Source organism: Rattus norvegicus, chromosome 2 (assembly GCF_036323735.1).
Source record: "Rattus norvegicus strain BN/NHsdMcwi chromosome 2, GRCr8, whole genome shotgun sequence".
NCBI classification, from domain to species: Eukaryota; Metazoa; Chordata; class Mammalia; order Rodentia; family Muridae; genus Rattus; species Rattus norvegicus.
The window spans coordinates 221,697,644-221,720,479 of record NC_086020.1 but is presented as its reverse complement, the minus strand read 5'-3'; the positions used below and the strand labels follow the sequence as shown (position 1 = coordinate 221,720,479).

General features: G+C 41.9%; 1 protein-coding gene across 1 annotated transcript in view; it reads right to left on the bottom strand.

Annotated features, from left to right (window-relative positions):
• Positions 1 to 22,836, bottom strand: part of Col25a1 (collagen type XXV alpha 1 chain) — a 399,159-nt gene that overhangs the window by 108,057 nt on the left and 268,266 nt on the right. The window contains exons 8-10 of the mRNA XM_063282749.1: positions 17,266 to 17,325; positions 15,685 to 15,792; positions 12,840 to 12,875 (exon numbers count right to left, since the gene is read on the bottom strand). Coding sequence (XP_063138819.1) covers positions 12,840 to 12,875; positions 15,685 to 15,792; positions 17,266 to 17,325 — 204 coding nt within the window. The remainder of the gene's footprint in view (positions 1 to 12,839; positions 12,876 to 15,684; positions 15,793 to 17,265; positions 17,326 to 22,836) is intronic.

Sequence of the window (22,836 nt, the reverse complement as noted above, 5' to 3'; positions counted from 1 at the left end):
TATATATTATTTGCAAGTCCACTGCCAAGATACATTTTCAGTTTCCAAAAATGTACATATAATTCTTCAATCTCACTGCAGGAGAAATGGCAGGGAGCCAAGTGTTACCCATTACCAGAAGGCAATCAGGAGTAAAGTTGAATACAAGGTGCAGATATATTTTTGAGTAAATATACCAATATTTGTGCACACATACACATACACACACTTTCAGTTTAATTGCACTAAACAATTCTTTCCTGCGTCTGTTTTAAATACATTTAAACTGATGACACCGTTATGTATCTGCAACAATGCAGTAATTAAATATAAACATAACTTAAGATTTCCTGTTCAAAATCAATTTTTGAATTAAGGCATGTTGTTACCAGCTAGTTAAGACATGTGCATCTGATTAGCCCTTGTTTCTGGCACAAATGTAAATTTATGAAATAATAGGCAATAGTATAGAATCATTCATTAACTTAGCTAATCTTTTTTAAAAAAACCGTTGTTTGTAGTGTGTGTGTACATGTGTGAGTGCATATGTATGTATGAATGTGGATGCATGTATTCTATGATGCCTGTCTGGAAGTGAGGAAAGCTTGCAGGATTCATTTCTGTCCTACTACATGGGTTCTGGGAATTGAACTATGGCTGATAGGTTTGTGTACGAAGTGCTTTTATCTGCTGACCCAGCTTGTCTAGTCTTAAATTTATACTTTCAGCCTGACTAATGGCTTAGTTGAAGGATGTCATCAGTGCATCGTTCACTAGTCAATGTGATGTCACCTTGCAGTACTAAGTCAGGATTTCAGTAGTTCAAGACTTCTAAAGTAGTTCTAGCTAGTGTTATTTTAATAAATCATACAATTCAGATTAAACAGTAGAGTTATAATCCATTTGGTCCATTTTCCTCAGTATAGTGTTTCTTCTTAGACACTTTTCTTGGCAGGCTCATTTATACTTTGAGTATTTTTTTCACTACACATCCAAAATGGAAAGTTGATTTTTCAAAATAATGTTTTAAAATTATAAATTATGCGATGTGTAGATTGTCGACACATTAAGGCACATTTCTTTTTAAGTTTAACTTGAAACATCAAGTATGATTTGAACCTTGAGACATCTTCATGGCAATATATACTCTGAGTGCTATAGAATATGTGGTTTTAATTGAAGAATTCCGTGCAGTAGGAATAGCTTTATTTAGAGAATTAAAAGTCACTGAAAATTTTAAGTGTGGAGTAGTACTATTATCATTAATATATACAGAACTTGTCATTTTCATGATCTGCTAGAAAATATCACAGAGAATTATGCAAAACAAAATTTAGAGAGAAGCTTATAAGCGAGAATTGAACAATATACTTGATTGTTCTTGTTTCCACCCACTCTGTTAAATTCCACTCTAATGGTTACACTCAGGATTCAGTTTAGACTGGACAAGTCAACAACAACTATGACAGTTCCCAAGGAGTGGCTGTCTTAAACCGGGAGCATGTCAGGGTTGTGAGCCCCTTGACTCCGCCTGCCTGGGTCCATCTGGCTTTTCAGGTGTCTCTCCGGTCTCTCCCCTTGTGCTGCACAGGTGTGCCCATTTCAAAGTCCTTTGCTCCCTCCCTAGTTAATGTGACATCTATCCAATGGTCGTTCTGCCTTCGTCTCGTCTCCCAGGTCTTTCTGCACACTGTTGCCTGAATGCACTTCCTAAAAATGCTGTTTGAACAGCTGTTGACACCTTAGTAGCTACTGAGAGGACAGACTTGGATAAGTGTTGTAGCTCACCACATAAGCATCTCATGAAGGTTCTCAGAACTGGGGATTTTATCGGGCTCTCCCTCCTGCACGAACTCTGTAAATCCCAGATCAGTGTCCCTGCCTTTGGGGGTAGGCTGCTTCATTGTTCTCTAAAGCACCACCATAATAGGACTTTTTCATAGAATTTATGAACATTATTATCATGTTATGTGTTATTGTAAAAGTTATTCCCTTTTTCACTCTGATGTTTTTCATCATTCAGGACAACTGGCCCATAGTAAAGCATTCAGTGAATCCTGTTTTCATCCATTCATTTATCCATTTAATAATTAACTGCACACTGAGTACCAGGCAATGGTATAGGTGCTGGGGAGACAACAGTTAATAAAATAGGACATGACCACATGCCCTCCTGGACTTCACATTGAGTGAATGTAGAAAGATAGCCAATGAACTATGCCAGGGAATGAGCGCTAATACAAAGAAGGGGCCAGAGAGTGGGAGAAGGAGAGGGAGTTGATGGCTTAAACTAGGGCTTTGTGACGACTCTGTGGCAAACAGCTCTTACATGGAGAGTCATCAGACAGAGCGTACGGCTGCTGAGTGAGAAGGGTGGAAGTGGGAAGGGGACAGGTGAAGTGAGGACCATGGAGAACTTCAAAGAACACTTGAGGATGGTCGGCAGGTGGTAGAAGGAGAGAGGGAAATGAACAGAGAAGGTAGGTTGAAATCACATGGCCTTGTCATGGCTTAGAAGCACAATCTGCCTCCTTTATGATAAAAACTATAGGAATTACTAATGGAATGCATAGAGTCAATTCTTTTTTTCATAAACCTTAAATGGTAGTGTCTCAGGATAGGAATGGCGGAATTTGTTTGACTCTGTTGCTCCCTTGAGTCATGTCGATGCTACTGGTTTATTACAGTAGCCCCCAAACTCATGGAGCTATTAAAGTCCCCCCCCCCACATGATTTCAATCCATAGTTTCTATAGAACAATGAAATAAAAATCATCTAAGCTACACTGTACCGTGTATGGTGTACATATAGGAGCGGAATGCAGTCTCTAACACAGTTCTGGAAGTCACACGGGCAGTGGATGGAATTATCAATCCAAAATAATCTTCAACGTAAGCAGCCAAGAGACAAATGATTCTCTGAGCATCGTACATTGGCCATAGTCCCTAGTTTACACGCATTTCAAGAAGCATTTTCTTTGGTAGATCACAGTTTGGGAAAAAGTGAACTTTTCTGACCCTACCAACATGAACACAGATTTGACTAAGGCATTAATTGCTTAAACAGGATGCTGAGTTGCTAGACGATGTGCTTTAGGGTGCCTCTTGGGAGATGTTTTAAAGTAAGTTCTGGTTGCCTGCTATTAGGAAATGATGTAGGGGGTGGACACAGTTCCTGTTCTGTCCCTGATGGCCAACAGTAAAACCTGATGCTCTGGAAGCTGCTGGTCATTGCCGCACACAAGAATATACAATCGGCTTCTGTAGCAAAAAAAAAAAAAAAAAAAAGTGTGGAGGAGAGAGGACAGAAGCCCAAAGTATTAAAGCCATTTAAAAGGACTTCCTTTTGACTTAAAAATATTTTTCCTCGGTTTAATAAAAGTCAGCCAAAATAAAGGGAATATTTTTCAAAGTTGATTCCAGTGGAAAAATGATAAGGCATGTAGCATATGTGATCATGTAAAACATAAGCACTGGGCTTTCTCAGTGGTTTGGTGTCACAGGATTTTTATCATGACTTTTTGAAAGATATTAATTAACCTGGCTGACTGCATCACAGGGCCACAGCATTCCTAATGTTGGTTTATCAAGACAAAACACACGAGGGCAGCTTGCCTCACTCACTTGAGAAGCTATCATTTTAAGATTCACGTTTATGGTCCTCAATCTCCGACTTGAAGGCAAGAGATAGAAATTGTATCTACCTTGGATGTCTAGTGTAGAACTCAACTGATAATATTCAAGATATGGAGTTCACTGCTTAAACATGGGGAAACTCCAAGACAGAGAGTGTTGTGAAAAGGAGGCAAGGCATCATGGCTGTGGTACCCTCCATGCACGGACCGGTGGTCAGCAGTTGTTCTGCAGTGGCTATGGGAGAATCCTGGACTTCAGTGCTACATCTACCAAACCTTTCGTGGGCCCCATCTTCCGCCACCTTTATTTATATCCCCATGAAGTTCATTTCCTTCTCCCATTAGCCTTTGTTTGGATTTCTTAATCACTCTTCCAGGACTCAGGGTCATGACTCACTTCTACAAGATGCCTAGACAAATTTTGTTTTCTATCTTGTTTTCCTTTTGACTGATTATACTTTAAGATACTTACATATTAAAGTCCTCTCAACTCAGAAAGAGTACCCTCAGATTTTACATCTTCGGTACTTGAAGTAGTGTTTATCATAAATAGTTATAGAACAAGTTGAAATACAAAAAAAATTCTATTTACTAGATATCGTTATTTTAGCACTCAAATATAACACGACCAACTGGAACGAGACCCCATTTTGAAAGCAGTTGTTTCTATTTATCTAGGATTTTTGTTTTGGTAACATCTCTTCCCATTAACTCCTATTATTTGAAAAAAAATTCCTCTAAAACTTACACCTTGTCAATGAGATGGCTGGGTATCACACTTATTTCGTAAGTGATTTATGGAAAAGGTCTAAAGAGAAGCCATTTTTAATAGGAACAAATGTTTTTTTTTTTTGACTGCCCATCTCATGCACTGACTTATGGGAGAATATTAAACCAGGGCAACTCATCTACTGGTATTTCTCAAAATCATGAGGCTGTGACCTTTGGAAGGGAGGTTTCCTACAGCTCAGGAAATTAATTGGGTGATACATTTTTCTCATCACTTGACAAAAGCAGACCATGAGACAAAAAAATGGAGCATTAAATAGCGCAAATGGATTAAAGACAGATTTAGACATTTAAACATCTATACTATCAGGTTCCAAAACAGAGGCTCTATGGTCACCAGATACCCACAGCTAAATTAGTTCACTCTATCCCTTCTAAACATTTAATAAATTGTTTCTTAGTGCTGAACCCAAAGGGGAAATGGTCCTCCAAAAAAAGAAACATTACCAGGCTTCTCTGCCCTGCAATGATTACACATGCGCCCCCCTGAATGCCATAAAAGGAGAAGATTCATGGTTTGTGATGGCCTGTCATGCCACAGGGCATTCAGTAAAGAGATGTTTACATGCAGGGGAGTCTGAGCACTTTCCCTACTTAAAATCAACAACGCCGAGAAACGCTACCCCTAGAATCTATATATCCTGTGACAGATGTCTTAAATTTGAGAGCATAATATGCACTCGTGTGTTCAGGCCTGCTTTCTGTCTAGGAAGGGCAGGGAGGGTTGCATAATGGAGGACTCTGTGGTGAGGGGAACCTTCTGTATTGTTTAATCAGACAGGGGAGCCACTAGCTACACATAGCTATCGAGCACCGGAAATGTTCCTAGTGTGGTTCTCAGAAATAAAGCTTTAATTTTGACCCACCGAAACGGATTTTGAAGTCATCATATGTAGTTAGCAGACACTGCATTGGACACCGTGGCTTTAGGCTGTGAAATGGATTTAGGCTATAAGGCTAATCAAATGAGGCAGGGTCTGGCAAGCCTCTGCAGTGCCTTCTCTGCCACCCGGGGCCACATTGCTTATGCTGCTTTTTCCTTTTTTAAATCTGTGAAGTGATAGGCTAGATGATTTCTAAGACATCTTCTAATATACCCAGCTTTAAGATAGCCACACATTGCGACTGCGACTAGAAATAGATGTGATTACTTTCCCACTGTCCTCATAAAAATTGATCCTTTAATCATGCCTGTTCACGAGCACATATATGCTCTCAAGAATGTACAGAACACAAATGAAAGAAGAAGCTATGGGAGAGAGAGGATACTCTGCGGAAAATCAGTTGGGTTTATCCTATTTCATTCCTGCCCCGGTGAGACATGACATTGTCTGAGAGGGAAAAAGAAATCAGTCTGGACCTTAGGTATCAGTATGTTATTAGTAGAGATACCATTAGTAATAATATTATTCATACCCTTGAGTCATTCCATTTTATCAGCATTCTAACTACACCTGTAAGCTGGGATAAGCAGTATGGGACAAAGGAGTAGACAGTCCTGACAGCATGAGGCAATGTGGAAGCTCACGTGTGGCGTTTTTTAGAGGGAGTTGATAAAAGCAGATTACTTTTAAAAACACGGGTACTCCTTTGCATTTTAAATCTCTCTTCCTTGACTATAGGCCCCACAGTTAGAAATCTGTGAGTTTAAAGGAACAAGCAATCCTGTCACCTCAACTGTCCAGACCTAGACCATGGCTGAGATGCTAGCCCTGAGCCTTTCTGCCCGTTGGCATCAGCTCATTTTGAAGACAGTGGATCCCCTCTCCCTGGTTCTATTTGGAAGGGGAGCCACACCACTGATGTCCACAAGACCAAACCAGAACATAGGATGATGCCATGGTGTGTTGGTTGCTTTCTTTGTTGCTGTGGGCCCATATATGACAAGAAGCAGTTTAAGCATGGGCAGACTTATTTTCTCAAGGTTGGGAGTATGGAGTTCATCATAGTGATAAGGGCTGTGTGTGTGTGTGTGTGTGTGTGTGTGTATGTGTGTGTGTGTGTGTGTATCACAGCATCACCTCTCTGCAGAGCAGGAAGCAGAGTAATGAGGAATATTATCAAGATAGTCTGCTGGTTTTCTTCTTGGGCTCAAGAGATGGTGGCAGCCATCTTCAGCAGAGGTCTTTCCTACTCAGTGAAAGCTTGGTTAATGGCCTCACAGACATCTCCCAAAGGTAACTGCACAAATGCTTTAATTGTGGCTCGACTCAGTGGAGTTATTCTGTGGGATGTGCCTGGAGTCAGGTCCTGTGATCAGCGGAGAACATGGGTGAAGGCATAGAAGAGACAGGGAGTAGCCTGGGGACTAGGGGTGGGGCTTGCTGCAGATTTCCTCTCGCTGGCACATTCTGTGTCTAGACTTTTAGGAGCACACATTTCTGAATTCCAGCTTTATAAATCACTTTGAGAATAATTTTGTGAAAGGTAGAAGGTAGAACATGTTTAAAGGTTCATCATCTTGGTTTGTAACTTGTTAGTGCCTTGTACATTTTTCCTAAGAATTTTTCTTTTGTCTGAAAATTGCCTTTGAATTTATTTATAATGTATTAATACATAATGAAGAAACATGAGGCACATCTGTACATTTAATGGGAAATGAACAGGATATAGATTTGGAAGGGCATTTGTATCTTTCAATAGCATGTTCTCTGAATGGCGACTCTAAGTTCTAGATATTTTAATCTCTTCAATATAATACAGGGCTTTTGGCTAAACTTAAGCTAGAAATGGCATAAAGATATTCACCATAGTGAATTATCATAGTCACAGTCTAGGAGTCATTCAAGAAAATCAAAATCAAATGACTCCTGTCATCTGTCTGCCTTTTAGATTGTTTGTTCTTCTAATGACAGTTAAGGGGTCTTTCTGTTTCCCCCTACACTAATGCACCCTAGGATACTTCTAGAAGTCTGTTCACAGTGGAATTAACAGGGAGCCCCTTAGGCTGAGCTGCAGGAAGGGTCGCTGGTGTACCTAGAGATAAGAAGGTATCACTTGTCTATTTTCTCTTGCCTGTTTGGAAAACAATGCCTCACTGGCTAGGAACAAACCCAGGGAGGTGGGAAGGGCTCTGTGGAATGGGGGTGGGGTGGACGTGGGTTGGGGCAGGTCTCAGTTTCTCAGAACCAAATGAATGGGGTGGGGGGTGGGGAGTGAAGGGCCGGGGAGTCTGCTGTAGTCTTCAGTGTCTATCATCCGGTGACCAAGAGGGCAGGCAGATCAAAGTTCGGTTTGGGAACCCTGAGTTTTTCAACTGTAGCCTAGCGAACCACTGTAGCTGAAGCTAACGTGAAGCGAGCCTTCACCAATCGCTCCTTACAGCTTCATTGCAAATGAGGCAGAAACACTATTGAAGCTTATGCTGTTAATAGCCATTTTCAACGACTCTGGACTCAGATGTAATGATGTGTTAATAAGTGAAACTAAGACAAACTCAGAGTATCCACACACTGCTCAGACCTACATGTCCAAGTTTCCTTCTAGTGGAGAACGACTTCTTCTGAGTTCTTAGAGGCCGTAGAGCGCAATGAGTGACATGTAAGTCTTTTTATAATAAAGAGGGTGAAGAGTGACTGAGACGAGGAGTTTGCACCCCAACTGGGTGAAAACAGGAAGGAACAGTTTCAGAATGGGGGTGGGAAAGCGCCTAAGAAACCTCAGGTACAGTCATGTTAGACTGAAGCAGAGCATCCGGGTGTCTACGTTTACCTTCCATTGCTGTGATAAAACACCAGGGCCAACAGCAAGCCGGGGAGAGAAGGCTCGCAGCTAATAAACAGTCTATCGTAGTTCCTCTTAGGTGGGAACTCAAGGCAGGACCCTGAAGGCAGCAACTGAAGCATTGACCATGGAGGAGTGCTCCTTGCTGGCTTGTTCAGCTTGCGTTTTATAAGACCAAGGACCCCTGTGCGGGTGGAGCAGGCTGGGTCCTCCACATTAATGAAAACGCCCATAGACTTGTTCATAGGCGGATAGAAGCATTTTCTCCATCCAGGCTCCCTCCTCCCAGCTGTGTCAGGTTGGCCAAAGGGAAGCAGTCTGTCAGGGGACAGGCAGGGGTCAAAAAATACTACGAAAATGCCATCTGTTTTTTGTATTGTCAAGAACTTCTTCACTTTTAGAAGAAACAAAACCAGTAAGGGCATGTGTATATAGGAAAGATGTCTTTATATACGATTCTAACAACTGTTTGGAATGCTGCAGGCTCGGAAGACCTGGGGGGGGGGAGGTGTGGATCTAGATATAGCCTGTGTTAGACTCTAACCCTAAGCACTGCCAGCCGTGGCCAGCCGTCAGCCATGTTCTTGTCTCTGGTTTTACAGGATACTGTGTGTTGGGGGAGGGGTCTGCTCTTACTCAGGTATCACGAACTTTTTGCCAAGTGACGGATTCTGTCTTTTACAATCTCCCCTGAACTTCTCAGAAAGCCGGAAGGTCACATTTACAGAATAGATGCTGAGCAGGATTCGAGGGAAATAGGCCTGCGTGAGCTCCAGGCTTTCTCTCTTACTGCGTCATGCTCGCCGCTCCTCTTCAGATGGTTACTAGACGGTGTAACGATCCACCCTGGACTGTGAAAACGAAATCCCTACCTGACGAACTCGTAAACGGTTTGGTCGGTTCGTTTTAGCTTCCTCACGTCATCGTCAGAGACATTTGAAATTCATAAAGACCCCCCCAGAGCACGGTTAGAACCCTCCTCTAAACAAGCACTACTGAGCTACTCAGACCAACAGGGGATAGAGCCAGACGGGAAAGAGCGGCGCTGGTCACTGTGCTCTGCTTCAACTAGTGAATGAGAAGTGACATCATGGCAGAGGGGCAACGGGATGCGACATACAGAAGGCTCGGTGACAGAGAGGACAGGGACAGGACCACTACCTGCAGTGCTGGCATGCTCTGATGTCACTGGCTACCCAACCTTCCTTCTACAGCCTTTCCAGGGCCCATCTGTGTGGCTGCTTACATTGCTTGACGCTTCGTCTCGAGAGGGATACTACTCATCTATGGAAGCCTTTGTGGCTCACGGAACACTTCATGTCGGCACTTGCTGCTCGTAATGCAACAAGACACGTGGAACAGCATTCGATATCAAGAGTACATGCATCTATACGGAGAATACGGACCACGTCACGCAGTGAGTGCTTTCAAGGCCGGCACCACCGAGGGAGGCAGTGCGCCTCTCTCCCTATCCGACTTCTAGATTAAAGCACTGTGTGTGCATGCATGTGTGAACACACACACACACACACACACACACACCCTCCACAAAAGGTCTTGCCTCACAGAAAAACCACTCTAAATGGTAGATATAGAACCACATTCTTATCATAGCAGAATTCAGGAGGCCAGGCAGGAAGATCATGAGTTTGAAGCCGGCCTGAGTTAAAAAGTGATTTCCAGGCCAGCCTGGTAAATGCAAGCTGATTTTCAAAAATAAATTCAGACTAAACTAAATGAAAGCAAACAAATATTCAAACATATATGTAGTATACTCTTTCTGAGATGCTTTAAAATGAACAGGAATCATTCAGGTTAACAGACATGCATAAAACATACAAAGTCAGTTTTCTGAGGAAAGGAGCTAAGGAGTTAGGCTGTTTTACACAAAGGCCCTGAGAAGGACAGTTTGAAAGAACCGAATTCTGCCGCAACTTAAAAATAGGTTGATTCATGAAAACCTGACTCATCTAAAACATAAAAAAAAGCCTTCATGAATACATCTGTTATGTAAATCCATGCTCACCTGTACTGTGTAGAGAACAAAGAATGATAACATACTCATATAGTTCTCATTGCAGATTTGAAAGAGATTTACGCTAATTTATTGCATTTGTCTCTGGCCAGCTTTTAAGGCAGGCAAAGGCTGTTATTTTTCCTGCACGGATGAGAAATCGAGAGGTTAAGTGACTTGCCCAAGGTCAGACAGACACTCATTCATTCACTGCTCTGAGTGATGGAGTTTTAACGGGATAACAGAGGAAGTAATGTCCCTCCTCCCATTTTTTTTTTTTTGAACAGCTGTGAAGGCTATTAAAACAGGAGTAGATGATCTCACAGATACAATGCTGAATGAAAGAATCCAGACACAAATGTGGACATGTTGTACGAGTCAATCAGCATAAAATTCAAATGCAGACAAAGCTAACTCCTGGCGACACAAGGCAGAATGGCGGCCATCTTTGGGATTGGGGCGAGGGGGCGGGCACAGAACTTTCTAGCTTTTGGTCTGAATTGTATATTACCTACAGTCATTTCTGAATGGTCACTGAGATGTACATTAGGACTTGACCACTTGGCGTATAAATAAAGGAATGTTCATATAAACCAGTAATTTTACACCTTCGGGGGGAAAAATCTATAAATGCACTTTAGAAGATCATTAAGCCTTGAGCCATTTGTGATTTCATTTAAATTTCTTGGCTGCATGTAGAAAATGAGCCATGAACTCATCTGAAGACTGTAGAGAGAGACGAAAAGGTTTATGGAAAATATGGTCAATGTTTATCTGCATTTGAGAAAGTTTTCTTTATAGGAGATGGGAAACGGAAGCATACTAAGATAGCACTATAATTCATTTAGGGCTATGCAAAGCATTTGTTTGTCATGATTTAAATTAGGAGTGGAAATAGCTTAGTAAAGAAAGTACTTAGCCTGCGTAAGGCCCTGGGTCTATCTCTGGTACTCTAAGAACACAGACAAACCTATAACAAGAAACTGCAGGAAAGTGAGATTATGAACTGTTCATATAATCTGTCTTGGAGAATAGATAGATACCCTCAGGGAGCCAGGGAACATACTTTGCTAAAACACCTGTTTAACTGGAAAACACTAGATATGTTCAAGACATGGCACTAGGTGCCAGGAAGCTGAAGCAGACTTGGGGTACACAAGGGCTCCCAAGAATGGCAAGTAGATTTGATCATTTCCCAGTACAGAAATTATAGGTGCTTAAAACAATTTCAAAAATGTATTTCTTACTTTTCCAAGAATTCCTTTGCTCTGGACCTGTACACCGTGAAGTAAGGCTGTCTGTCCCTCCATGCAGGTGTTCCCGATGATAACTGTTTTATAATTTTCTTTTTTAGAACTTATATGACAAAGAGAATCTGTACTGAATGATCTATCTTGATCATCCAGGCCATGGATAGGTGGTTTCCATGTGGTGGGTAAGGCTTGGCCCCGGGGTGCATTCACCTCACAAGTGCTCAGCTCCACCTGCAGAGCGGCTGGTCGCCCCAGTATGGCACCATGGAAGGCAGTTCCTGCAGGAGGAAGCCTTTACTCCTTTCTGCATTTGCATGCTTAGTTTTTAGTCAGCTGTTATGTGTCTGTGCATTAGCCTGCCTAGGCATGCAGTAAGAATTATTAGAATACATTTTATGCCCGAGCTATCTGCCTGATGTGAGCATGGACACTCAAACTTGACTGTACCTCTCATTCTACATCCCAGGGGAGCCTGGGCCATCTCTGATGTTTGGGTATCAGAAGGATCATCTCATTCTCTCTGGTGATGTTAAAAAAATCACACAGAGGGTTAGAATGGCAACTTGAGAAAAAGAGGAGGAGATAGTCAGTTGAAGATGTTCTCTTTGTGACCTTTATACACTGGCAAAGGACCAACAAACACAAGGAACTGGGACTTTGGTGTTCACACAATCCATGCAACATGACCTCACTATGGGATTCTGTTTTTGCAGAATGGTAGAACCCCTCATCCACCCCATCACAGATCCCCATCCCCACGTTATTTGTATGGATATGTAGCTGTGGTGGGTCTAATGGGAATGGCCCCCATAGGCTAATGTGTTTGACTGCTCTTTGAAAGGATTAGAAGGATTTGGAGGTAAAGCCTTGTTAGAGTGTGTCATTGGGGCTTTGAAACCTTAGGCCAAGCCCAGTCTCTGTCTCTGTCTCTCTGTCTCTCTGTCTCTCTGTCTCTCTCTGTCTCTCTCTGTCTCTCTGTCTCTCTGTCTCTCTGTCTCTCTGTCTCTCTGTCTCTCTGTCTCTCTCTGTCTCTCTCTGTCTCTCTCTGTCTCTCTCTCTCTCTCTCTCTCTCTCTCTCTCTCTCTCCTGCTTGTGGATCAAGATACAGAACTCTCAGCTACTTCTCCTATACCATGACTGTGTGAATGACACCATGCTCCCAGCCATGATGACATAGACTGAACATCTGAAATTGCAAGAAAGCCCCAGTTGAATGTTTTCCTTTACAAGAGTTGCCATAGTCCTGCTGTCCCTTCATAGCCATAGAGTCCTGATGTTAGGGTAGTCTTGAGGTCCTTAGCATGTAGTAAGCAGGACATGTAACTTTCTTTCATAAATTACTCTTTCTGTTATGGGTCACACAAAAAGACCAATTACTCACTCATAAACCATAGTTTTTAATGATCTTTCTATTGTTTTTATTATGAAAATAAACCAAGTTACGTACCATCAAGCCTTGTTCTCCTGGTTTTCCTGGTTCACCCTTAAAAAAATTAATAATAACAAGTAATTAGAAAGCATTTAAAATTTTTTTCAGTTATCTTTTCTTTCCAATATTGCTGGTCATGTGAATGTCCAGTACCATGTTTGTTTGCTTTGCTTTTTAAAGATTAAATGGAATATAAACATTCCACAAAGAGCTGAGAGCCTTTCTTTGACTGTAATCATGTGTTTTAGGGTTTGATAAAATTATCTAGATCCTTGTGTGTTTCAGATGCTGACACAAAGAACCCATGCAGGCCAGAGAGGCACTCTCGCCACAGCATTACGTGGCAAAGTGAGCAGGGGCTGAGTTTGAAGTTTGTGCTTTTGCATTAGTCAGAGCTGAAGTAACATGTTTATTAAAACTGACAGAATATCCTGCTATTTCATATGGCTTCGTTTCACAGTGATCAGGGTCATATGGAACTTACTACTGTGTTCTATAGCCACACCGTAATGACAGCCTCTGGCTACTGGTTTACAGAGATGTGTGTCTATAATTCTAATACAAGTAGATGTTACTGGTCTTTCAGAAATGATTAATTTCCAGATCATACTAAAAATAGATGTATTTATTTTTATTCGGTGTGAGTGTTTTGCCCTCGTTTATGTCTATGTGCACCATGGTGCCCCACAGAGACCAGATGAGTACACTGCCCTCCCCAGAACTGAAGTTAAAAGGGTAGCTGTGAGCCACCGTGTGCTGGAAACCAGAGCAGTGAGCTCTCTTGCCTGCTGAGCCATCTCTCCAGAGCCCAGTTCGCTTTTACAGAATCTCCTTTTCTAGTATACGCAAATTACCTAAGATCATTATAAAAGTCAAATCTATTTGTGGAAATCTTTAGTTTCTTTGCCCTTTGTGTAAAGGCACCACTGCTAGAGACTGACATCCTATATCTTCTCGATTATTGTCCTGCCTGACTTTGGAGGCAGGGCCTTTCACTGAACCTGGATGTCACTGATTTGCCTGGCCAGCAATCACCAGGGAGCCTCTGCCTTCCCTGTGATGGGGTTACAAACTTAGCCTGCTGTGCTCAGCCTGGACATGCTCGCTGGGATGTGAACTCTGGTCTTCATGCTTGTGGGGCACCTATTGACTGGCCAACACCCCAGCTCTATTATTTTTGTTTCCTGACAGTAACTTCTTCCATAAATTTGTTTCTGCTATAATATGCAATATTCATTATATAATATATAATATGTTAGATTATCATTTCTTTGTTTTAAAAACAGGTTTATATATTGTTCTCTCAACTGGTAGAACTCACTGGGTAGTCCAGGCTGTTTTTTTTTTAAAATACACCTTTTTAGAAAATATTTATTTTATGTGTACATGTGGTTTTTTTTGTCTGCATGTATGTCTGTGCACTATCTCTGTGTGCAATGCCCTCAGAAGCCAAAAGGCAGTGTTGGATGCCTGGAACCAGAGCTACAGACGTTTGTGAGCTTTCATGTGGGTGCTGGGAATCAAACTGAGGTCAGAAGAGCAGCCAGTGCTCATACCTGCTGGGCCATGGCTACAACCTGTTCATGTCGGTCACAGCTGTCTTCCTGGCTCTGCCTCCTGAGAGCTGGCATCACAGGAAGGAGCCACAATGTCTGCTAGCTTTCAACTGGTTATTTGAAGACAGCCACTTTATGACTAGCTGTCAAAGAAAGCTGTTGATACCCTCAAAGCTCTGGAAGGCTCTCTTCGGCATACCAATTTGAGAAAATGGTGGACATTAAGAAGACAGGGTTAGGGTGAATTCACCACTTCTCACTGTTGAGGGAAAGCAGTCCCAGCAAGTGGCTGAGTCAGTTCCTCCCTCGTGTGAGCAAGCACAGGGTCTTCATGAAGGGAAATGGGACTCTAGAGATGACGGCAGCAAAAAGGGATACAGTGCCCTGTGTAATAATTCTTTAAAAAAATTCTTTAAAAAAAAACAACAACACAAAAATGTATACATTAAGTAAGATGCAAAGACAACATACAATAACATTACCAAATATGGCTGGTTTTAATTTTTACCCTTGGTTTTCAGGCATTTCTACTTTGTTAGAAAATATTTCCATCATTACTTTCGAACTGGAAAAATCACACATGAGAACAATTTAAGCAACACATTAAATAAAATTTAACTCAGCAATAAACCTTAATTCCTAACCCTGGAGGCACAACATCATCCAGATCATTTTTCTCATTCATATATTCATTCCTTTCAATTGTTGTGCTTCGTGTAACAAGTCCTATCATTTATCAGTGTCCCAGGTTTTTAATAGTGATATGGCTAATTTTAGTATTGAGATCATTTTAAACTGATTTCTGATAGATAAGCCTCAGACACAAATACAAAGTAATAATATGGCCATACCCTCTGATGTTAAAGTCATTACTTTTTAATTGTTTTTATCTGCACTCTTAGCCAGGTCTTTTGGAAGGGACCAAATATTAGCAAGTTGCACTTGCTTTCCCTCAGTGGTGTGTGGCTTTATTGCGTGTGCTATTGGCCTTTAAGCAAACGTTATCAGTGTTGCTTTATTTCTTTCCCCACTATCTCACTTCATCCAAAGAGGCAGTGCTGTATCCAGTGGTAGGCAGGATAGAGCAGGACTGGGCACCTCTCACTATGAGCTTCCCAAAGCTTACCTAAGATGCACGAGGGTGCTGTCTGTGGGCCCCTGTGGGCTGAGCAGTTAGGTGAAACACTGTTGCATTCCACCCAGCTCCCTCTAGTCACTCGAACTCTTGGCCTATCCTTCCTTACCACCTGTTCCACCCCACTTCTTACCCCTTAACAAGGACAACAACAATCCAGGAAGAAACTCACGGGTACTCCTGGCATTCCTCGGGGCCCGTCTTTTCCTGTGTCCCCAGGGGGACCTCTTGGACCAGGAGGGCCTGGGGGTCCTGGAGGCCCTGCCTGTCCTTGGTCACCCTGGAATGGAGGAAGGAAATGAACCAACAACAATCATGAGCGGTTAATAACCAGGTTCTATTTCAGCACTTTAAATTCATAGTCTCCAATTTACATTTATGTTTAAAGAATGAGCCCACCATAAATATATAACCTGCTTGCAATCTATCTGCCAGCAAGGAGCAAATATTTATTGTGAGAGAGCCAGACAGGTGCTATGAAACTGAAGCAGCTCTCGTTCCGGCAGCCCGCTTATCAGAGTGCACTGTTTATTAACGTATTCAGAGCTGTAAAAGCCCTTGTTTATTCTACTGGGTCCAATACCCCAATCGATGGGCGGCTTCATTTTCAGTTTGAAAATACATATACTCGCAGAATCTATGACTAAGCATTAACAGGCTTCTGCTCTGTTGTATAATACGGATAATTTATCAGAGCCGGAGGGCTGAAGAAATGTGTGCCTAGGGCTGGTGACGATTGAAGCTGTTTGATTAAGAAACAAAACAAAACAACCCCCTCCCCAAAACAGGTGGGCTTTCTAGACTGTCAGCCACCAAACGTAATTCTCTTCTAGAATATTGACAAAGGCCCGCCCACCGCTTATGCGCCATGCAGGAGAGGTAAATGCAGAGGCTACAGCGCCCTGAGCGACAACTGAATGCGAAGGAGAATGAGACTCCAGCAGCAAGCAGCACTACCTTAATCAGCCGGCGTTTAATGAGCTGCTGATCAGCAGACAGAAAGCCATGATTGATTTTAGGAAACACCATCTGATCAGGCAGGTGAGGTCAGAGGTTGAAGTTCAGAGATCAGAGAGTTGAAGGATAAGCATCAGAAGGCCCCGAGGAAGAAATAAAGATATATGCATTAGATTCATAATAACCGTTAAATAAAACAGAACTGGTGCTCACGTCTGACAGACCTTCGGCCTCAGGAAGAAAGACAGCCTTGCCATGGAAGGAGCCTAGACCCCTTTTGATTAGAAGTGAGTCCCGTTTGTAGCCCACCATTTGGATGTTGGGGGACGGTCTTTTAGGGCACCCGTTTACAAAACCTAGTGAACCGGAATGACCCCGTCTTCAGCACCCCGAGTAGAAAGTCTATCGACAAAGCACCAGTTCCAACTCGGTCAGATCTGCCAACCAGCATAATGTGCCACGAACCGGACACCCAACCTTGAGTACTTAGAAGGACTTGATTGGCTGGGATCGCAGAGCATTGGAATGTGTGTGAACCCAGCCACAAATAGGAGGCAGCCTTCTAGGCAGCCTTTGGCTGTCGCCGAACATGGTTAACTTCACTCTCCTCCTCATGAAGGCTCAGGAGGCTCTCCCTTAGACCCTACCTGACCTCGCTTAAACACACGAGGTCCTCGGTGCTCAACACAGCCACCTGCCGTTACCAGCAGAAGCCGGGAAAGGCCATGGACGGTTCTCGTTCACCCTTATGCTGATTGTGGCTCTGACTGAGTTGGCGTGAGCTTCATTTACAAACCTTGACGGTGAGGATCTGATTGCTGTGAAGGGCAGCAACTGTGGGGAAGCCTGGCAGGCCCTACGGACGAGGCACAACACCAAAACAACACGACACAAAACGTCACACAGACATTTCACTGGCAGACCAACAAAACAAGAACGTGCCGACAGCCTCCCCTTCCCGCTCAGGTTCTGAGCTCACGGTGACATGTTAGACCCAAGAGGCCCCACGGTAAAACAGGCATCCCACAAAGCCTGGAATGGCCAGGCTGCAAACTCATCGTGGTAGGTACAGTGGAATGTGTGCCCATTGGTGTGTACAGCTCGCAACTCTTAAATATTTCTGGAAACTTCTTTTTAAAAGGTTAGTCCAAGATGGAGCTAACTGCAGACATTGTTATGAGAACATTCTGCCTACTGGTATTCTGTTTACAAATTAAGACGTGTAATACATATAAAATACATATTGTTTCTTTTATCAACAACAACGGCAGACAAACTTTTATTGTCAGATTGGAAGGACTCCCCAGGACAAACACAGTTCTCCACACACGTGTTACCACCCAACAAATCAAATTTTTCTCTCTGATGAGGTGACAGCTCTCAGGTCTGCCCTGGTTTTAGGCTCTCTCGTGAGGGTGGTGGATGGAAATCTGTCTCTTACAGCATGTGTGCTTCCTGTCAGGGTGATTTACAGTCACACTCAACGGCAATTGCTTCTGTCACGTAACTTTTTCAAGAGAATTTGACAGTATGCACAACCCCTTCAAGCAGAAAAGTGGTTTTGGATTCCTTAGCCAAGGAGAATGGGGGGATTGCTCGAGGAGCCCAGCGTGTGGCAACGTGCATAAAGTTATCTACACAGTGTTATCAACTGGGGAAATCTCTGCCTTTGTCCCATTTCTTTTTTAAAAACACATTGGAAATTAGAGTCTTTTAACCCTTCTTAAAGCTATCAAACTGTTTACCATATAGGTTAACGCCAACCCACATCAATGGATGAATAGCTTCCATTTCCTCCTTGTCTGTCCACCTTCCTGTTTGAGGACTGATTTTCAGCAAAGGCCTGAGAGTTCCTAGGTTTTTAACTGTATTTGTTTATTAGTGGGAATCTTCTCATTTTCCTGATGTTGGGGATATGTTTGTCTTGTTAAGACAACCAACAAAATTAGGTTTGAGGCTGAAGATGTGTCTCAGTGCTACTGGTTCAGGTCCTGACTCTCACGGTTTAGCTCTGAGTTCTCAGGAAGCCAAGCAAAGGAAACCTTACCCCTCGTGCCAAATCGACTCTGATAAGGGTATTAAGTGGTTGGGCAGGTTTGCGGTGACCTGTGTCCCTTTTAAACTCCCCCTAAGTGAAAGTCCTTTAAGCATCGACTCTGCACAAACCCAGCAATGCCCCAAGTTGGAAAACAGATGTGTACAGTTTGCTTTTGTTTTTACTATGGAATATGAGTTTAAAGTGTTATTAGATGGTAATGTGCCAGGATGCTCCCATCTGTGACTCATTAGTCCTATATGACACAGTCAGAATTTTATATATAAACCTCATATTTATGTAACAGAGAACAAAAACAGATACAAACAGAAAGTTAAGAAGGAATCAGAATCTTGATTGGTGGTGATAAATCATACTGTCACTTGGAACATGATTATCTAACAAAATAATTTTAAATTAAAAACCTTTTAACAGCACACATGGTATACCTTTCAAACGGTCTGAGATTTCAACATATAAATAACTCACTTCTTGTATTCATATTTGAGCAGGACCAGATTGTTGCTTGATCAAATTTGCAGCGGAGGTCACACAAAAGCGCCAACTTGTGTTACTTCTCGGTCTGGCTCTCGTTTTATTATGAAATCTACAGAGGGAGGTGGCCAGGTAATTCTGACCTGGACAGTTCCTAGGCCCCACACTGGAAATCTGTATTTTAAGAACTTCGTCTTGTCTTGTTAGATAACGTCTTAGTCATGCTAACTGTGAAATGTTACCACATGGGCTCAGAGATAAAATCTCCAGACTTCAGAAATGACCTCAGAAGGGTGTTAGGGTGTGTAAAAGGACCCTCTTAGATTCTAACAAGAATTCTAAGATTCTAAGCTTTTATATACGAGGAGAAAGTGACCCTAAAATTTGTTAGTATTAACTAATATTAAACAATTAATTTTTTACATTAAAGTTTTATTGTAAGAAAACTTTAAAGTAAAATATTTAATATTAAGAGAAGAAAGAATGTTAATTACCCCAGGGATTCCAGTAAGCCTTTTTTATTGTCACCCTCTGAGTCTCAGGAAGTATTTTCTAGACACTCATGATTTTCTTATACCAAGGCCAATTTAATATTTCTCTTCTTTTTAAAATTAAATAGCTTTATTTATTTTTATTCCAAATGTTGCCCCCTTCCCAGTCCCCCATCCAGGTCCTTCATCCCATCCCTGCTCCCCTTTGGCTCTGGCTTTGGTTCCCCAACATTCTTTCTTTTCTTAAAGAAGAAAGATTAGGCATATCTGCCTTGAATGTAGTTAACATGAAGGCTGAAATTATGAAATTTTTAGTCAGATGGGGTTGGAAATTTTAGTTTGTGTTGAAATATTGGTTTGTTCACAGTTGCTTTAAGACATTAAAGCGTTCAATAATGACAAAAAATTAATTTTTTTACTTTAAATCATGAGGTAAATATGTTTTTACTATAAATCCTGAGGTAAAATTTGTCCAAGGTGGGTTTTTTTTTTTAATGTAAAACAAATCTTGTTACACTTTTAGTAAAATGGGTAAGTTTTAAGATATATTACCATCTGGTGGTGATAATAAACCACGTCTTCCAGAGGGCTGTATATACTTCACAGGCGGTCTGTGTACTGCCAAAGCATTGGTGGTAAACACTCGGCTTGAGGACCCGGCTTACTATGACGGCGACTTTTGGGTCGGACCCCCCAGCTTTCCATGCAGAGGTACAGTTCTCAATAAGCAGGCCATTTCTCCATCACTAGTCAGAACCTTCTCTGAAGAAGTGAGGTGGAGAGACTTTATATCTCAGACAATATGCCTGGTACACAGATGGTCCAGGCAGGCATGGGAAAAAAGAAGTGTGTCCCAGAAAAACATGGTGAAAGGATCCAGAAACAAGCTGAAATACCAGAATAACTCAAACATATTTCACCCCTGAATATTTTGAATTCTTAAGAAACAAGATGTACAAATGTGTAACACAGGCCACCTCACTCGGCCTGCACAAATAATTTAGGGCATGAGAAATGCCTCTAACTCCTTAGTAGGCTCAAATTCAAGGTTTTATTGTATATATTTTATTATATATTTTTATTATTATATTCAGTAATGACATCATTACATTTTAGTGAGAATTGTGTTTTGTCAAACACAGTCAAGAGAGCATCAGTAGAGTCAGATATGTAATCCCAGATGTTGAACTTCAGATTTTGCAATTTTTCTAGTTTGTGTTTATGGTCATTGATTTCTACTTGTTTGATTGTTTAATACTAAAGAGCCTAGAAACTGACAAAGATATTTAAGTGGCCCTTGTTGGTCGCAGCTATGTAGCATTCACACTGCGCTATGTCATGATGAGTTAATGCCACGTAGGATTCCAAGCTAACAGCATTTAACACCTAAGAAAGTGGAGGAAAATAGGTAGACGGGAAACAGATGGGTTGATAAGTGCGCTGGTGGAACAACAGAGAGGTCAGAGCCGGGTACTGCAGAAACATCTGTCCTTCCAGCACTTGGGAGTCTGAGGGAGGAGAATCCAAAGAGTTTAAGACTAGCCGGGTTGAGCTATTTGGCAAGACCTTACCTCAAAAATAAGCAAACAAGCAAATCAATATTAAAAAGGCCTGGAGGTGCAGTAGACAGGGTGAAAGTCCATCTATTGCCCAAATGAGGTTAGTACGAGGGTGAAGCTGGAGACAGAGACAGTAGGAAATGCCACTGGCGCTCAGCTGCACAACCACATCCTAGGACCAGGGCAAGGGACCAGTCAGTAGCTTCCAGTGCTAGTAAAGAGGATTCTCAGAATGTGTTACTTCCTTAAAGACAAGAGTGAGAATGGGGATTAGTGAATGCTCTCAGGTCTTTGCTTGAATAACACAGGGTGGTGGAGGGGATCCAGAGGGAGAGTGGGGGGTTTGGGGCAGATGTTGTCACAGATGTTGAACTGACTCATGGCTCTGCTAAACTTAAACTGAGGGATGGAATGGTAATCAGATATGTCCCTAAAAGAAGAGAGAGGTTTGTGTGGACAAGCAAGGCGTGAGGGCAGAAGTGAGATTCGTTAGGAAGAAAAGCAGACTAGCTCAGGGTGAGGAGGCAAGAGAGGACAATCGCTGATGAAAGATCGAAATGCAATGAGATATATGTATTAAAATGTCATGATGAAATATATTCGTGCTGATTAAAACATAAATACGCAATGAATAAATGAAGACAGAGCTAGGAATCTGGAGTCACGTGGCTGCATAAAGTTATCAACAGAGACTGCAGAGAGAACAGAGATACAGGGAAGGAGGTAAAACTTCTGGGATGAGCAGAGGTGGAAGCAACCAAGAAGAGATTTCACAATGAGTGGCTGCACCTGCGGGGAGAGGCTGTCTTTCTTCACAAAGAGTCTACATAGGTAAATGACTCAAAATGAGAGATGTGTGTACTTTTGTACTGCATTCTTAATTTGTTTTTAAAATGCGCATAAATGACCCATAAAGAGAGCAGGCTAAGGCCAGCACGTGGAAGTGTAGCTGAGACCTGTCTGCACAGATATAGAGAGGGAAGATAAATAATTATTTTAACTATAAAGAGTCAAGAGGCCTCAGAAACAAACCATATTATGTGAGAAGCACTGTAAAGCACATGTGTTATGAAAAAGAAAAATCTCTTGAGTTTTTCCATAACATACACCAGAGTGACTTTGTTTGCCCAAAATAGATTTAGCATTACACAAATAATCATTACAAGGGGCATGCATGCGCATAAGAAAAGTTGAATTTTATTATAAGCAGATAAAACAGCATCTAGTTAAGGGAGGCCACTTGGGGAAATGTTTGCATAGAATGCAAAAATACTGAGGCCCCGGAATGACTTTGGTTTAACTATCTGGTATTAAATCGCTTACTGTCATTGACGGATGTTCTCTCTATCCAAAGAGGAAACCCAACTGGATGAAGAGAAAAGGCTAAAAGGTCCTATGAATGCCCACACAATATCCCAGCAGGAACCTGAGAGGACCACAACCTATAATTTATGGAAAAGACAGACTTAACAAGCATCAGTTCCGGAAAGTTAAGTTTTCTTCTATCAGATATTTTCAGTCGCTCGAGAAACAAATTTTGCTTTCCATGGATGCTCCAATTTTATTGTTTCATCATAAAGAATGGTTAAGTTCAGCAACCCCAGTAACTATACCTCAAGTACGTGAATGTGAATGATAAGTGTGAATTTTAAATACATAAGGGAGAGAACAATGTAATAATCTTTACAGTGAGAAACCTCTTTAAATTCCATAGCTATTAAAATGTCAAGTAACAGCAAAATGCAAAATGTCTCTCAATGTGCAGTATGATGGTAGGAGCATTACAT